The sequence below is a fragment of the Oreochromis niloticus genome, linkage group LG4, assembly GCF_001858045.2.
Source record: "Oreochromis niloticus isolate F11D_XX linkage group LG4, O_niloticus_UMD_NMBU, whole genome shotgun sequence".
NCBI lineage: Eukaryota > Metazoa > Chordata > Actinopteri > Cichliformes > Cichlidae > Oreochromis > Oreochromis niloticus.
Window position 1 is genome coordinate 33,529,979 of NC_031969.2, and position 15,655 is coordinate 33,545,633.

The 15,655-nt window shown below is 45.5% G+C and overlaps 2 protein-coding genes across 2 annotated transcripts; both read left to right on the forward strand.

Moving 5' to 3' along the window:
- The first annotated feature begins 1,096 nt into the window (after nucleotides 1–1,096).
- cdipt (CDP-diacylglycerol--inositol 3-phosphatidyltransferase (phosphatidylinositol synthase)) lies at nucleotides 1,097–5,782 on the forward strand. The gene is made up of 6 exons (XM_005469118.4): nucleotides 1,097–1,276; nucleotides 1,916–2,050; nucleotides 2,594–2,747; nucleotides 2,920–3,001; nucleotides 3,097–3,178; nucleotides 3,674–5,782. The coding sequence occupies exons 1-6, from the start codon at nucleotides 1,234–1,236 to the stop codon at nucleotides 3,814–3,816; spliced, it is 639 nt and encodes a 212-aa protein (XP_005469175.1). The 5' UTR covers nucleotides 1,097–1,233; the 3' UTR covers nucleotides 3,817–5,782.
- A 389-nt stretch (nucleotides 5,783–6,171) lies between these two features.
- Nucleotides 6,172–15,240, forward strand: maza (MYC-associated zinc finger protein a (purine-binding transcription factor)). The gene is made up of 8 exons (XM_005469120.4): nucleotides 6,172–8,341; nucleotides 10,169–10,319; nucleotides 11,696–12,087; nucleotides 12,376–12,626; nucleotides 13,477–13,540; nucleotides 13,727–13,898; nucleotides 13,985–14,437; nucleotides 14,551–15,240. The coding sequence occupies exons 1-8, from the start codon at nucleotides 8,309–8,311 to the stop codon at nucleotides 14,604–14,606; spliced, it is 1,572 nt and encodes a 523-aa protein (XP_005469177.2). The 5' UTR covers nucleotides 6,172–8,308; the 3' UTR covers nucleotides 14,607–15,240.
- Nucleotides 15,241–15,655: the final 415 nt, after the last annotated feature.

Here is a 15,655-nt window from a genome sequence, read left to right on the forward strand (position 1 = left end):
TTTTCTAGATTTTAGAAGCTTGCCATCACCAGTGTGTGAATGGGTGAATGACTGAATGTAGTGTAAAGCGCTTTGGGGTCCATAGAGACTAAGTAAAGCGCTGTACAAATACAGGCCATTTTGTTTTGGGGGTTTTTTGGGTTTTTTACCATTTTCTCCTGACCTTTCACTTTTTGAATTATTTTTGTTTAATTCTGTTCAGGCTTCAGATATTTAAAATTTTTAAATCTTTAAACACAAATTTTAAAAACGTCTTTTGAAGTGTTTCAGTGTATGGAGAACCAAAGTGTCAAAATGAGACAAAAAAGAAATGACACCATAATTTCCACTCAAAGTTAAAATAAAACCAAATTGCTGCAATGTATCTGTTAATAATGAAAATGTTTATTTTCTCTTGCTGCAAAAATTTTCTTTATTATTTTATTTTCATTGGGCACTTTCGGCTGGGTCCAGACTGTTTTACTCTGGATGCTCTCGGGGGTTTGAAGCAGAGATCTTCCATGTGTTGTAGGAACGTGTTGGCACTGTGCAGGTAGAAATCAAACTGCAGCCCAGATTTTCTGGTTCCAATTCATTACATACGACATTACAGACATTCCTCAGCATGAACATGTCTTCTGTGTGAGGGAATTCCTCGCTGCGCTCCAGAAGGCAGTGCAAAGAAGAATGACGCTTGTCTTTTTAGAAGGTTTTGCAGTTTGTGTTAGAATTAAAGACTAAAACACAATTGAGAGTGGGTTTGGCTTACAGGGTTTGTCTCCATGTAAATGGGTTTTAAATATGTGCGTTAGTCTGATGTTGTGTTATGGCTGCTGTTGGTAAAATTTGAAACAAAAATTCACCTATGTTTTGTTTCCTTTTTCAGAGCGCAATGTGAGGTGGAGCAAAGCATGAAGATCCTTACCAAAACAAACTTAAAGACACACAAAAAAAGTTTCTTTCTCTTGATTATTTTTTTCCATAAATGTAACAGCATAATCTCCCTTTAATTTGTTTTTCTACAAGTTTATTCTTTTATTTAAAAAAACAACAACAAAACGCTGTCGTAACCTTGCACTTTTATTCTGAAAACAACCGGAAATTGTAACTTTGTTGTTTCCGGCAAAAACCTTTTGGACGACAGGAAGTGACCTTTTCAAATAGTCTCCTGCAGTTTCCTTCAGAGACCCCGTGGCGGATAAAAACGCAGAACAGGCGCACCGTTTGTCGCACAAACTGCCGCAGACTGCAGACATGGAGCCGGAGAACATTTTCCTCTTCGTTCCTAATTTAATCGGTGAGTTTTTCCCACCTTTAGCGACGCGGAGCTAGCTTAGCTTCAGCCGGCGAAATGTAAAATTCACCAAACTCCATTCAAAAACCGTCCATTTTAGAGAATCCGGCTCATCTGCTTTATTTGGGCAAAGTGAGCCAATTAACGTCACAGTGGAAGCCAAATCAAGCCGAAATTATTGGTAAAGGACGGCACGTTGTGTTATTGTATTGTAGTTGCTTGCGTAATAATAAATGAGCATTTTCCCCCTGAAATCTGTCCGGTTTTATTGTGGATAAAAAGATTGATCAGGCCATCCAGTGATGGGTTTTTACAACTTCAGTGTGATGCTTTTAAATGCCTTCAATTATGAAAAATAACATATAGAATATTCATCGTATGTGGACTACACTGTGCCCAGTGTAATGTATTAAAGTATTTTATAAGCCTCTATCTTTTGTAATTTTTGTCTTAAAATCAGTTTTATTGGAATAGGTAGCTGTAACACAAGTGTAGAGACATAACAAAGTGCAGTATTTTAGCAAAACATGCCAAATAATATGCAATACAAAGGAATTTTCTCATCACAGATAATAAATGTTAAAATCATTAAAACACACTCTGTTTCTGAATAAATTCCTCCACCTTGGTTGGATCCTGCAGGTTACGCCCGGGTGGTGCTGGCCCTGATCTCCTTCTTCCTGATGCCTTGCTGCCCGTGGCCGGCTGTCTTCTGCTACCTGTTCAGCGCTCTGCTGGACGCCTTTGACGGCCATGCAGCGCGAGCGCTCAATCAGTGTACGTATATACACACGTGTGTGTGTGTGTGAGAGAGAGAGAGACACGTCCAGGTTTGAGTCCTGAAGGCAAAATTTGACTGAATGTGTTGGATGGAGGATGTGTTTGTTTTCCTGATGTTTATACTGGGTGATAACCACACTCTGTATATAAAAGATGGAAGGAGTGTGGTTGGGTTTTTTTAACCACTCTCACTGCTTCACAGTCAGAGTGGGTCGGTGTGGTATGTAAAAAGCACGCAGTGGTGAGGTGGATCCCTCTCTGTCCAATCAGGTGCAACATCTACCATGTCTGCAGAAACACCCGCTGATGTAGGAGGACGCCCCTGAGTAGATGTCTGTGTACGTCTCAGGCTGTTTTTATGCTCGCTGTGTTGTGAGACAATCTATGTGGGAGCTTCAGGCTGTGTTTATTTCTGCTGTAGAGTTTTAACATTGACTCAATCGCTGCTGGATTCTCTGGTGGACGTCAGAGGAACTGCAGCCATGACGGTTCCTGCAACAGGTCGTGTTCTGGTCTCACGGGCCACTCTGTCTGTTTCAGCCACTAAGTTCGGTGCCATGTTGGACATGCTGACCGACCGCTGCGCCACCATGTGTCTGCTGGTCAACCTGTCCCTACTCTACCCCTCCTACACCTTCCTGTTCCAGCTCAGCATGTGTCTGGACATCGCCAGCCACTGGCTGCACCTGCACAGGTGGGCGATGTTTCTGTGGTTTTTAAGGTGAAGTGATATTTAGCTGTGTGGTCTGAACAGACTGAATCAGATCATGTTACCCAGTGACCCGTTTTAGAGCCATGACAGGTGTAAGGATGAGGCGTTGTGCTGCGGTGGCGGCTGATCGTGTTTTCTTATCTGTCGTCCTCAGCTCGACGGTAAAGGGATCAGCCAGTCATAAAACCATCGACCTCTCCGGGAACGCCATCCTACGCCTCTACTACACCTCCAAGGTCTGTGTGTCGTATGATAAACGTGTCCGTATGAATTTTAAAGGAACAGTCAGTGAACGTGTGTGTGTGTGTGTGTGTGTGTGTGTGTCCTGCAGCCAGTCCTGTTTGTGATGTGCGCCGGGAACGAGCTCTTCTTCTGCCTGCTCTACCTTCTCTATCACATCGAGGAGCCGGCAGGTAAGGGCTTATTATCCTCGTCTTCCTCACTTTCACAGTTGAGACTGATTTTGGACATCGGTGTTTGCGAATCAAAGTTGTTTTAGTCGAATAAGATTCTTGTCGACTAAAATCTAATGTGGATTTGGTTAAAGTGTAAAGTTTGTTTTTGCTGGTAAGAGTTTCGCTTTATTTTCTTTGATATCGAACGTGTCCGTACGTCTGCTCTGCTCTTCCTCACCAGTGTCCTCGTTTTGTTGCATTTTCATGAGAAGCGGGGATCGTGGGAGCTAGCTTCTGATTGGCTCACGTCCAAACTCATCCCGCCTTACTGCACACCGTTATTAGTTCTGATTGGATCTCATCTTTCCAGAACATTTTCATCTTATTTTTTATTTGTTGATGAAAGTGTCGATAAATGTCATGATGATGTTCTCCGCGAGCGTTAGTTTTGATTTGATTATTGTTATTGGTTAATTAATGCACTGATGAACAAGTTGCTGGATTTCTCCACAGGCTGGCTCTACTGGCTGCAGGGGCTCTGTGGGATCATCTGCCTTCTCAAGTCCGGCATCAGCGTCCTGCACCTCATCACTGCCTCGCAGAACATGGCCGCCATGGACGCCGCCGAGCGGGAGAAGGCCTCGAAGATGAAGTGAGAGGTCACGGGGAGGTGGCGAGAGCTGCGACAGCATCAGCAGATCCGTCGCGGTTTCACTTGTTGTTTTCTTAAAGGGAAAGTTTGTCAGAGCGAAACGGATTCTGACCAAATATGGAGAAAAATATTCCAAATCCACGGCACAGCCTTTAAATCACAACGTAAGCTCATAACGCAAACTTAAAGGACAACACGCACTGTTACATGTACCGATAAACGGACAGGTCCCCAGTTACCGCTCACCTGTTTTATTACGCTAACGTCAGAGGCGTGTCCGGCGGTGATGACAGCGAGAACTAACGCAGTTATTCTTTATTTTTCCGTTAAAGCGACGGTTCGTATCCGATTTATCAATTACACAGAAACAAATGTTGCTCTTTCTCGCTGCCACACTTTCTCAGTTTTACATCATAGCGATAATTTAAAAAAACATCTGAAAGCTTTGAAAAACACAAATTTTTAAATTAAATATTTAAGTTTGAACAGACAAATATAGAGGACCCGAAGTCGAAAATGAATGTAAAAATCACTGAAAGAATATAAAGTAATGTTAATAATGACTGCAGGCAGGAATTATAATATTCCTGTTATCTGCTCATGTGTTTATACATCATCAATATTTAAATCCAGAAAAAAAAAAGTAACTACAGAAATAACAGAAGTGACTAAAGTCTGGGCAAAATAAATGAGGCGCGATGTGAAAGGACACATGTAGTCTAAATATGTAAATGAAGAAGCAAATAAAATGGCTAATTATTACAAAAGTAAACAAGAACTCAACCGTTTTTTGGGGGGGGGGACATTGTCAGTCCTCTGTATCTGAATATCAACTTTCCAAATTGTTGTTGTTGTTATTATTTTCCTATTTTACTCATCAAACTATTAACTGATCCACAACGTTAAACACAATGAAAATACAGATCAAATACAGATTATTGTAATTATTACTATTGCTGTTATTTTTCTTCTTATCATCATCATCATCATCATCATCATTATGAGTATCATTATTATTATTATTATTATTGTTGTTGTTGTTATTATTATGCATCATTTCCAGGTGTGTAGCAGCAGGATTGTGAGGACAGACTTCTGTGTCTACTGTCTGATCGGTGGCTGCTGTTAGGTCGAAGTCGTCGGCTAACAGCAGCCACAGCAGTGATTGTGATTAATTGACAGATGATTGACGGGAAGCTCAGTCTGAAGCTGAGAGGAGGCGGGGCGTTTGGTCTGACTGGACGCACCTGTGCAGGTGTGCGTGTAGATGATGTCATGACTCAGTGGTGTCTGTCAGAAGGCCTGAGGCTCTTTGCTGGGCACCGACATTTTTATTCGGAGGAAAAACTCCAGGTGTGTTTAAATGAATGAGGAGCAGCTGACGATGTGTAGCGCCCATTAACCATCCGAAGGCGCCTGTGACCGTCAGGCTGGCTACTGACACGTTAACGGTAAAATCTAAATTCTAATGCTTATTCCACTCTCTGAAAATCCACTTTTTATTCCTTATTTAGATGTTTTTTATTTGTTTTTTGATTTGTGAAGACGAAACCGTCCCTGAAATGTCGACACGACCAAAAGCTTAAATATTCCTCTCACCTTCCGTTCTGTTCCCACGCCTCACTTCCTGTTCCTGCTGATGTTTGGCTGATTAGACGGAGGCTGAGCTGTAGCTGGGCCCATTTTATTTTAGTGTTAGGAGAGGAAGCGTCTCCTCTGTCAGAAACTGTACGTTTACCTCACCTGAGGAGCACCAAGTGTTACCTGTGTGTGTCGCTGTGAGGGAACCAATCAGAGAGTGTGCTGAAATCCGCATACTGTATTTGCTAGAATGTATTAATATGAAATATATATCTCGAGCTGAAAGCCAAGTTTGATGTTCTATTTAAAAGGAAATAATGTTGTAATTTAAACATTTGTTGCTGGTTTTGTTTGCTTGGTTTGAATTTACTGTGAAAAATAAAAAAAAACTACAAAAGAAAAATATTGTGTTCAATAAAAAAATAACTTTGAGTTACATTCAGATTTGTATTTAGACTTTTCTCCTTCAGTGCAGTTTGGACTCCATGAGCTGTCGATTTGATTGGTTCTGCTTTATTTCAGCTTTTCCCAGAAACTGAAGGTTTATTTGAGAAAAGCTTTGAAGACGAGTGCAGAGCTTCCAAAGCTGCTGTGCTGTCCTCTGCACCGCTTTGACCTTTAGTTATTTCTTCCTGTTCCGTATCACATCAGAGTTTATTTTTTGGTAGTCTTGAAATTCTTGTTCTACTGAAGCCAAAAAGTTTAACACAACCTGGAACGCCTTAAACGAGGAACAGCTCAACAATCTAAAAGTGTGAAATAAAGGAGCCGAGCATGAAATGAGCAGACTGGGTTTATTTTAACATGAATTCATACTGTCATAATACTGCATGTTCATACTGATGCTGTGGGGATGTGATCGCGAGAACACAGAGGTCAGCTGTGACTGACAGCGCTGATGCACAGCTGTGGATGCTTGAACACATCTGGATTCATGGTGAGACACAAACACAGACCCGGTGTGGGCCGAAGAGTTTTCACTGGGACGCTGAAGCCTGAGGGAAGTAAACAGCCTGCAGCTCTGATCATATAACCACTGTAATTTATATAAAACCAGTTTCTTAAAAGTCCTGAACAGAAGCTGAACGTTGACTTCAGCTGTGACTCATCCACAGATCATCCAGTTTTTCCTTTATAATATTCCCCAAATGGTCAAAATGTGGGAGTGTCCCTGCCAGTGGACAGGTAATAAAACTGCTGAGCAGCCACTTAAAGAGGAGCACCTGGTCACTCCACCTGGACCTGCAGGGCCACGGGACAGCTGGGCTGCAAACGTCTGCGAATTGCAGCTGCCTGTGATTGTTTTTCTGTATTTCAGCCTGGAGACCCGAGAGCCCGCCTTCACCTTCCATTCACTCTTACATTAAAAATAAAACAGCTGTTTTCATCTGAATATTAGTGCTGACACGTTCTAACTTTGAGAGAAAAATCACATCAACTTTATTTATTACACCAGCCAAAGAGAAAATGAACAAATGTAAATAAAAGAAGTTTAGTAAACAGAAGTATAACTAAATACAATGGAAGTGACAATTTTATAAACAAGGTAAACAAAAATTTTAAAAAGTAAATAAAATGAAAATACCTCCATGAATGAAGTAAAATCGAAATAAAAGCATAAAACTAGTTTAATAAGTGTGAAGAAAGCAGAAAATGTCATTTGGCGTTACAGGAGCTCAGGGTAACTGCACTACAATGGATGAACAATAGTAATAAAATAATAAAATCCAGCTCTGCACATTTAAAGTCGGCCGGATTCGTGGGGATGTCCTCCGTGTCGTGGCTGTGGTACTGTCAGCACTCAATCGTGCAGTAAGTCCGCCCGAGACGGGAATTTAGAGTTTTTTGAATGGCGTCTGGCGGGCCGCGCGGTGTGGCCCGTTCACGGATGGACGTCATGTGTTTTGAGGTTACATCCAGCTGTTGCACTTGCGCGCATCGTTACCTTTAAGATGCTCGGGGATAAAGGCTCATTTTAGCCGAACCCGACACCATTTTACCGGAGAGTTTGGCGCGAACGCGGCTCGGATCACCGCCTGTCACCTCTTCCCCGACGAGCAGCGCCCGTTTTCGGGTTCCTTTAAGCGAAGTGGCGGATTTAACGGCCGAGCTGATCCCATAAATGTCGGATTTGATTATCTGTCGGCCTACCGAGAAGTGGCGGGGGCGAGAGGGACGGCGCGGCACGAGACGAGCCGAGACGGGGTCCGCGAGGAGGGTGCACACGCCAAATACTTTCCCTTTAAAGCAGAGAGGGACAGAGGGGGTGAAGAAGAGATAAAAAAAGAAAAGGAAGAAAGAGCGAAGGGAGGGAGGGCGAAAGGGAGCGCGAGGGAGCGGGTTTGAAAAAAACAGAAAGATGTCATCCTGTCGATTCAGACACCGAGGCGGAGCCACGGACCGCGGCCGACCGGGAGCGCTCTAGCCGGGGGACGAGCCCTACGCAACGCCGAGGCTCGGAAGCCAACGCTGCGGCCTTGTCGGAGCTATAAACGAGTCCCGAACAGCTGCTGCTATGATTAGCACGTCTCGACTGCTCGGCTTCGCCATTAAAATACTTTGCATGCAGATTTTTATTCCAGTCGACATAAGCAAATTAAATTAAACCGCACCATTAAAGCAAGCATGATACCAACCATTCTGTCGCATTTACAGAAGCATCTGCTCAGTGACTGTTTAGCTGCCATATTAACTCCTGCCTCTCGGAGGCTTCTTCTCTAACAAGTGTCAGGGCTTTGGGACTCATTTCCTCCGCCGATTTCCCCTGTCGGTGAGCCGGGCAGGTGGAGGGGAGCTGCCATACAGGCCTCGCGTTTTGTTTTCACAGCAGCTCCCGGAGCTTTTCTACCTCCCCCTCCTCCTTCTCCTCCACCTCCTCCTCCTCCTCTTCGGTCCCCAGCTGGGTCTCCTTCAGGATGGACACCTCCTGGAGTAATTTCCTCTTTCAGGTGAGTGCTAAATTCCCGCGGCTGCTGCGTGGTTTGGGCTTTTTGAGGGCGGGTGGGGGCCGTTTGGCTTTGCTGCAGGTGAGGAGGTCACGGAGGGGTCAGGGGGAAGTTGATGGTGTGGATCCACTTGTCTCCACTTTGATCCTGCTGACCTCTCACCCGGGGCGCTGCCTCCTTATTTAACCTCTCAGTCCCCTGAAAATGAGAGCAGGATTTGTGTTTGTCCTCACTGATTCTTATATATCACTTTTCTGCTCTCCTGGAGCACTCGGAGCACTTTACACCCATTCACACAAGCACCTACTAACATTCACACACATCCATACTCCATACACCGGAGAGCAACTTAGGGTGCAGACTAGGGGGATCCCCCACCAACCTTCCTGCTCTACCTCCTGAGCTACAGCCACCCTGCATGAACCCTTCAGGGGGCAAATAAATACTCGTTGGCCCTTTTAGAAACGCGCCTCGACCCGCTTTAGTTTGTAATCGAACTTCAGGTTGAACATCAGTGTAAGTAAAAGTGTTTTACTTTTGGCCAAAGTATCAAAACACATGACAGACTGTCAGCTTCTTCTCATGCTTCCATAAGACCCATGGAGCATAAACTGGTTCTGCAGCTCTGCTGTGGCAGGTTTGTGTGAAGTAAAAACAAATTAGGCCAAGCTAAATATTTTTTGCACTTTGATTGTGACCTATAACCTCTGAAGGCTGGTTTCTAATTAGCCGGGCAGCGCTAAAACAAAAAGACAAGAAGAAAGCCGTTCTGAGAGGCCGGATGTTCCCACGTCTGAGCTCTGAGCTGTTTCTCTGACGGAGAGAAACTTTTCAGCACTCTCTTAAAAAATGTGGGCAAATGTGTTGTTGTGTTCTGATGAGGCCAAGGTTGAACTTTTTGGCCATATTTCTGAAAGCTACAGAAACAACACCGCGCATCACTGAACGAACGCCATGGCCATGGCAAAGCACGGTGGTGGCACCATCGTGCTCCCGGGCGTCTGCTAGAAAGCTGAAGATGAAATCTGTGGGGTGACCTGAAGAGGGCGCTGCACAAGGCTGACAGATACCAAGCTTTTTTTGTAAGCAAAAGAAATTTGGGCTTTCAGACTCCTGCATGCTGAAAATCATGAAGTCAGGTTATCGTAACCCATCACAGAACCTCGGGGATCTTATCGTCGGGTCACAGAGCTTTGCATTGCTCCAGACTGAGCTGGTGTTTCTAGATGTGCCGTGGTTTACTGAGAGCCGAGCGCTCTGCACGTCTCACCGATGAAGTCCTCCTCAGAGCTTTTAGCCTGGAGATCATTCAGAAAATGTCATATTGTTTCGGGCCAGGACCTTCTCCCTCTGCATTCAGCTCGCCCTCTTTCGCCTGATGTTACACCTGTCGTCATTGGATGTGCAGTTTTGACACAAATTGCTCCCATAGAGCATAAACACGGCCTCCTGGTGGTGGTATGCAGCTCCCGCATGTAGACGACGGTCTGCAGAGCTGTGCGTAGGATCAATGCACAAATGAAATGTGTTGGAGTCATTTAGATCATTTTAGGGCCTGGTTAGGCTCAGGTAATTTGTTTTATTATGTCCTGATATGTAAAACTTTAATCATTAATGTCCTTTTTGATGCATTTAATGACACATTCAGTCATTTATAGATGTTGGTTTACTTTGTTGGCACTTTTGGTCCTCCATAGGGCCACGTCCTCACCTGCCCTGTATACACTGTTACAGTAAATAAGCTTCCATTTAGCCCGGATGTTCCAGGTGTACATGGCTGTGTGTATTGACGGAGTATTGATCCAGATGTTTCTCACTGACCTCCGGCAGACGCCTCCGACTCAGAGTCAGCCCGAGACGCCTCTACAGTCGGAGCTGCTGCCGGAGCTGACCGGCTCGGCTCAGAGTCCTCCGGGCGAGCACATCGTGACACCTCCGTCCACCGTTGACACGGCCGCCCTGAGCGAGGAGCCGCTGCCAGGTGAGGATGGGGCAGGGTTTAAACCTCATCGCTGACGTGTTTGAAGTTGTTCAAACAGGCCGATATTGACATTTTTAAAGGTTATCTTCTGAACTCTGGGCTTTTATTGCAGCGTCAGCGGTTTGGTTATCAGTGGGAGATTTTATTTTTCTGCACGCTTATCACAGAGTCAGAGTTCACGAGCACAAAACAGGCTTTATGTTTGTGGTTTATTTCCTTTGATTTACTTCAGAGTATCAGTGACTTTAGCAGCACGCTGGGCTCTTCTGTGTAAGACCGTTTTTACTCGATGTACAGGAGACCTTTGAGCTGTGAGGGGAAACCAAACACCCAAATGTTTCACTAATCAGTCTGTTTACAGAAACACAAGAAAGAACATTTTTGAGGTTAGAGCTGCAAAATAAATACATACATTGAAACTTGCATGTTTTTCATTTTCATATTTGTCAGGTCTGACGTGTTTTCTCTTCCAGAAACAGGAACAGTTTTCTTTTTATTGTGGTAACGGAAAAAACGATTATAATAATAATTATTATTATTATGACTGAAGATTACAGCTGCAAATGTTACGTGCAGTACAAAGTTGGTAAATTGTTAAATATACAGTATATTTAACAATATTAAAAAAGTGACACATTTGGTCCCTGTACACAGGCACATTATTCAAACCCAAAAATGTTGAATGATTTGTTACAATTTTGTAACAAAAATGTTCTTTTTACTCAGATCTGCAGAATTCATTGAAATTATTTAAATTTCTCCAGAAAAGCTTCAAATTTTTGTCCTCCATACACTCTGCACAACATTGTGTTTTTTAGCAGTTGATTGGTTTGATTTGTTGCTAAGCAGCAGGGTTTCCCTGTATTATGGCACAATATTTCACATAATGGTTCAGTAAAGGACTAGATGTTACAATCCCGGACAATGCATTGCATTTAATGGAGAAAATCTTGAGGGATGGCTGTTATGAGGAAAAGCAGCCCACAAACTTTACCAGCAGCACACATCGTTGTGTGCCTCATCTTTCGTTCTTTTACCCAGGCTAACCTGCCATTTTCCTAGTTAGGGATTAGAGATCTGATCTAAATTGTTAAAAATGGTTCCAGTTATGTGTTGTCACTTTTTTTCCCCCATACATGAGTACGGCTCAGTGGGCTTTTCAGCAGATTGTAAATCTCCAAAGAAATAAACACTTCAGGAATTTATCTTTTTTTTGTCTGTGTTTGTTGTATCAGAGCTCAGTTTGTCCTCTAACAGTTTACAAACCAGTGTTACAGGATTAGTTTGAAGTCAGTAAATTACCGACATTTCTTCAGACGAATGTTAAACTCAGAGTGCACTGACTGTGACTAAAATGTGACTTTAATGTCCGCCAGTCAAACCGCTCACCAAGCCGGGCCGGCCCGCCCACATCTGCGCCACCTGCAACAAGGAGTTCAAGAACAGCTACAACCTGCGGCGGCACCAGTCGGTGCACACGGGCATCAAGATGAAGGACCGGGCAGCCCGGGAGAAGGAGGACGGAGCGAAGGCCGGCCGGGTGGAGAAGCAGACGGTCCCGCTCTCCCTCCTCCACCTCGCCCTGCCCCCGCAGCAGCCTCCTCCCCCTCCCGCGGCTCCCGGCCAAGAGACCCTCCCCCAGCCCGGTCAGCATGTCAACCAGGAGGGCCAGCCGGTGTCTGTGTCCATCGCCCCGGCAACAGTAACCATGGCTGCGCCGCCTCAGCCCATCCAGGCGGCCGTTGTTGTCGTTGGGTCCATGGAGCAGGTGGGTTCACCGGGAAGAGAGCCAGAGAGTAAGGCCAAGATTAAAGGACAATTCAGGGCCTTTTGATGCCAGCGGCAGCTGCAGGAAGTGTCCAGAAACATGGCCGCTGACATTCACGGTTATAAACACACAATTTGAATTAAATCTTTGTGGATCAAAACATCAGAAAACCTCAGACGAGCATCATAATCAGCTAGTGTTGATGCCGGGAGCAGAGAGAGGCCCTCTGACAGCAGGAAAAGACTTCAGAGTGTATTTACGACTGAACTTCTCTGCCTCTTCCCGCAGAATCCTAATCCCATTCCCAGCACCAATCAGGTGAGGAAGAACCACGCCTGCGAGGCCTGTGGAAAGGCCTTCAGGGACGTCTACCACCTCAACCGCCACCGGTTGTCCCACTCGGATGAGAAGCCGTACTCCTGCCCAATCTGCCAGCAGCGCTTCAAGAGGAAAGACAGGATGAGCTACCATGTGCGCTCGCACCAGGGCGGCGTGGAGAAGCCGTACATCTGCCCGCACTGCGCCAAGGCCTTTTCTCGGTACGAGCGCCATCCGCTCCTCGGGCAGCGTTAAGCCCGTATATTTAACCGCTCACATTTAGCAGTTGCAACACCATGAAAGATGTAGATGTGACTGTTTGATGGTTATTTAGGACTCTATGTCCTGATGAGCGTCTGACCTTAGCCTCCGATTTCAAGTCTCATTGAACACAAACTGATGAGAACAGGAAAACAAAGACGAGTTGTTTGAGTCCCCCAGTTTCAGTCCTAACATCCGAAAGAGAAAATGGGAACAGCTCGACTTCATTTACTCACAGCTGCCTCGTCCCTCTTCTATATACAGTTTATGCTGCTTCACTACTTCACTGCCTGAACCTATGAAGTCATCAGGAAGCTGTTCACTGAGCTCGTCCAAGTGAACTGAAGCAGTGTCCCCACACACCACAGCCTATAAGTTAGAATCATTTCATAACCAGACTTTATACAGCCAGACTTCCCGTAGCAAACACACACTGTAAATAAAAAATGGCTACAACCACCATGATGTCATCAGTCAATTTCTTTACTCTGGATTTTAGCTTTATAGTTGCCGTCATGTTGGTTGTTTGTAGCCAGCACACAGACACCTGCCAATTAGTAACATCCAATCATAATCCCAGAATTTCACCTAAACTGGGGCTCAGAGAGCGGCCATATTATTGGTCAGATGATGTCATAAAAAAAACTCCATTGGCACAAACACGGTCCAGTTCAGGTGAAGCCTAGCACACACTTAGCAGCTACAGCCGCCTGTCAGTCAAAGAGGCCACGCCCCTAATAATGCTTTAAACCTAAATACAATTTAAACAGTTATTAAAAAAATAAATGTCATTCTTGTTTGCATTTTCAGACCGGACCACCTCAACAGTCACGTGCGACAGGTGCACTCCACAGAGAGGCCGTTCAAGTGCACGGTAACACCCTCACCTGTTAACCTGTTTCTAAACCAGCACCACCAGTCCAGCATTCAGAAAACCACATCAAAATTTCAATAAAAAGCATCAAATTTTACATTTATAACATTTCGTCCTTTTTATAAGCAACTACGTCTTATTTTGAAAACTTCACTTGTTTCATCCACGCCTTCCTGTTTTCCGCAGACGTGCACGTCAGCGTTTGCCACACGGGATCGCCTCCGTGCTCACCTGATTCGCCACGAGGAGAAGGTGCCGTGTCACATTTGCGGGAAGCTGCTATCGGCCGCTTACATCACCGACCACATGCGGGTCCACAACCAATCACAGCACCACGCCTGCCACCTCTGCAACCGCAGTAAGACACGGCTGCATCACGAGAAAGCACCACCGACAATCTGCCGTCACCCCGCCTTCACGTGTCTGTGTGCTCTTGTCCCACAGGCTTCACCACCCTCACCTACCTGCGCGTCCACGCCCAGAAGCACCACGGCCAGGAGTGGAAGGAGAGCGGCGGGGCGCGGGGGGCTTTCGGCGGGACGGGGGCCGGTGGCGTGCTGCTCTGCCAGCTGTGCGGTGTACAGTGCAAGACGGCCACACAGCTCCAGGGTCACATGGGCACCCACGCCAACCAGGGCGACCCCACCCCCGACCAGACGAGCGCGGGGCCCGTGGGCACCACCAGCGTGGCGGTGACGGTGTCCAGCGCTAGCACAGTGGGACTGCTGGTCACTGACTGCTCCGGTATCGCCCCCAGCCCCACAGCTAGTACGCTGGGGGGCGAGTGGGGGCAGGGGGGAGCTGGGGTGGGACTGCAGGGAAGGGGATCAGGGACGGAGGTCGGGGGGAGTCGAGGCAAAAGGAAGCAAGGACGCGTAGGAGGAGCCACCGGAGCAGGTGTGTGGATCCATTCTGCTCATTAACGCCGCCATGTTTGTAGTCCTGGACTCTGCTGCATTGGCTTGGCACCTTTTTCATGAAATGAGGTGAGCTTTGATTTTCTGTCTCAGGTTGTTTCCTGCCACATCTGGATGGAGAGTGCCACGACTTCTCCATGGCTCCGTGAGGATGCCCGCCTCCGTCAGCTGACCGGCCTCCAGCACTGGGAGGCGCTCTCTGCGTTCACACTACCGACTCTGGAGTCCTGCACAGAGGACAGATGACCCATCTGTTATTAACTAATGTGTATTTTTATTCTCCTGGCTTGGCGCTTAGCTGTTATCATCACTTCATTGTTTTCATTTTCAGCCGCTCTGGATTTTTGTAAAGCCGCCGTCGCCGTTTCTACACCATTTCTGATCCATGATATCCGTGTTTAACACCAGGAAACTGGCCCAGAGACCTCAGTAACACGATTTATCTCATTTTCTCTTCTAATTTATTGCCGAGCGGTGTCCGGTTTGCCTTTGAGCGAGGAGCGGGTGTTTCTGACGGCCCACGCTGTACATACACACTTTTATAAAGCTGATAACGGCAGACCGATAGTTGTTTGTGGATATTTCCCCTGAACACTGAATGTGCATAACTTCTCTGCTTCGTATGATCTTCGTTCTTACTCTGGATGCTGATTTGTAACTCTTGCCATGTAATTTGTAGCTACCTTGGTGACACATTTTCTGTGGCTGTGCATATTGATTGTACTTGATGCATAGTGCATAGCGCCTCATTACTGTTACTGTATTAAAAGGCAGTAAAACGCACGTGTGGACTCGAGTTCAGGTCATCTTCACAGTGTCTGAGTGGGTGCTGAATGTGGATGTTTCATCTGAAGCACTGAAACAAATTAAAGGTGTCGATGAACCGGCTCAGAAAAGCTAACGGGCCCGTTAGCTCTGATTTAGCGGCTCATAATGTTTATATTCAGTTTGAGCCTCAGGCTGAGGTGAGATAGCGCTAACATATGCTCAGGACTTTTCTTCCTTATATATGAATCCCTTTGTCTGCTGCATCCCTGTGTTTGCTTTTAATAGAAAATACTTTTTAAAAAAATATATAAATATTTGTTAGTCCTCCATATTAAAGCAGTCAGAGTAGTTACTGTAATACTGGGCTCTGTGTAAGGAAACAAAGTCCATATAAAAAAAAAATGAATCTGGGTTAAATTTACATCAAATC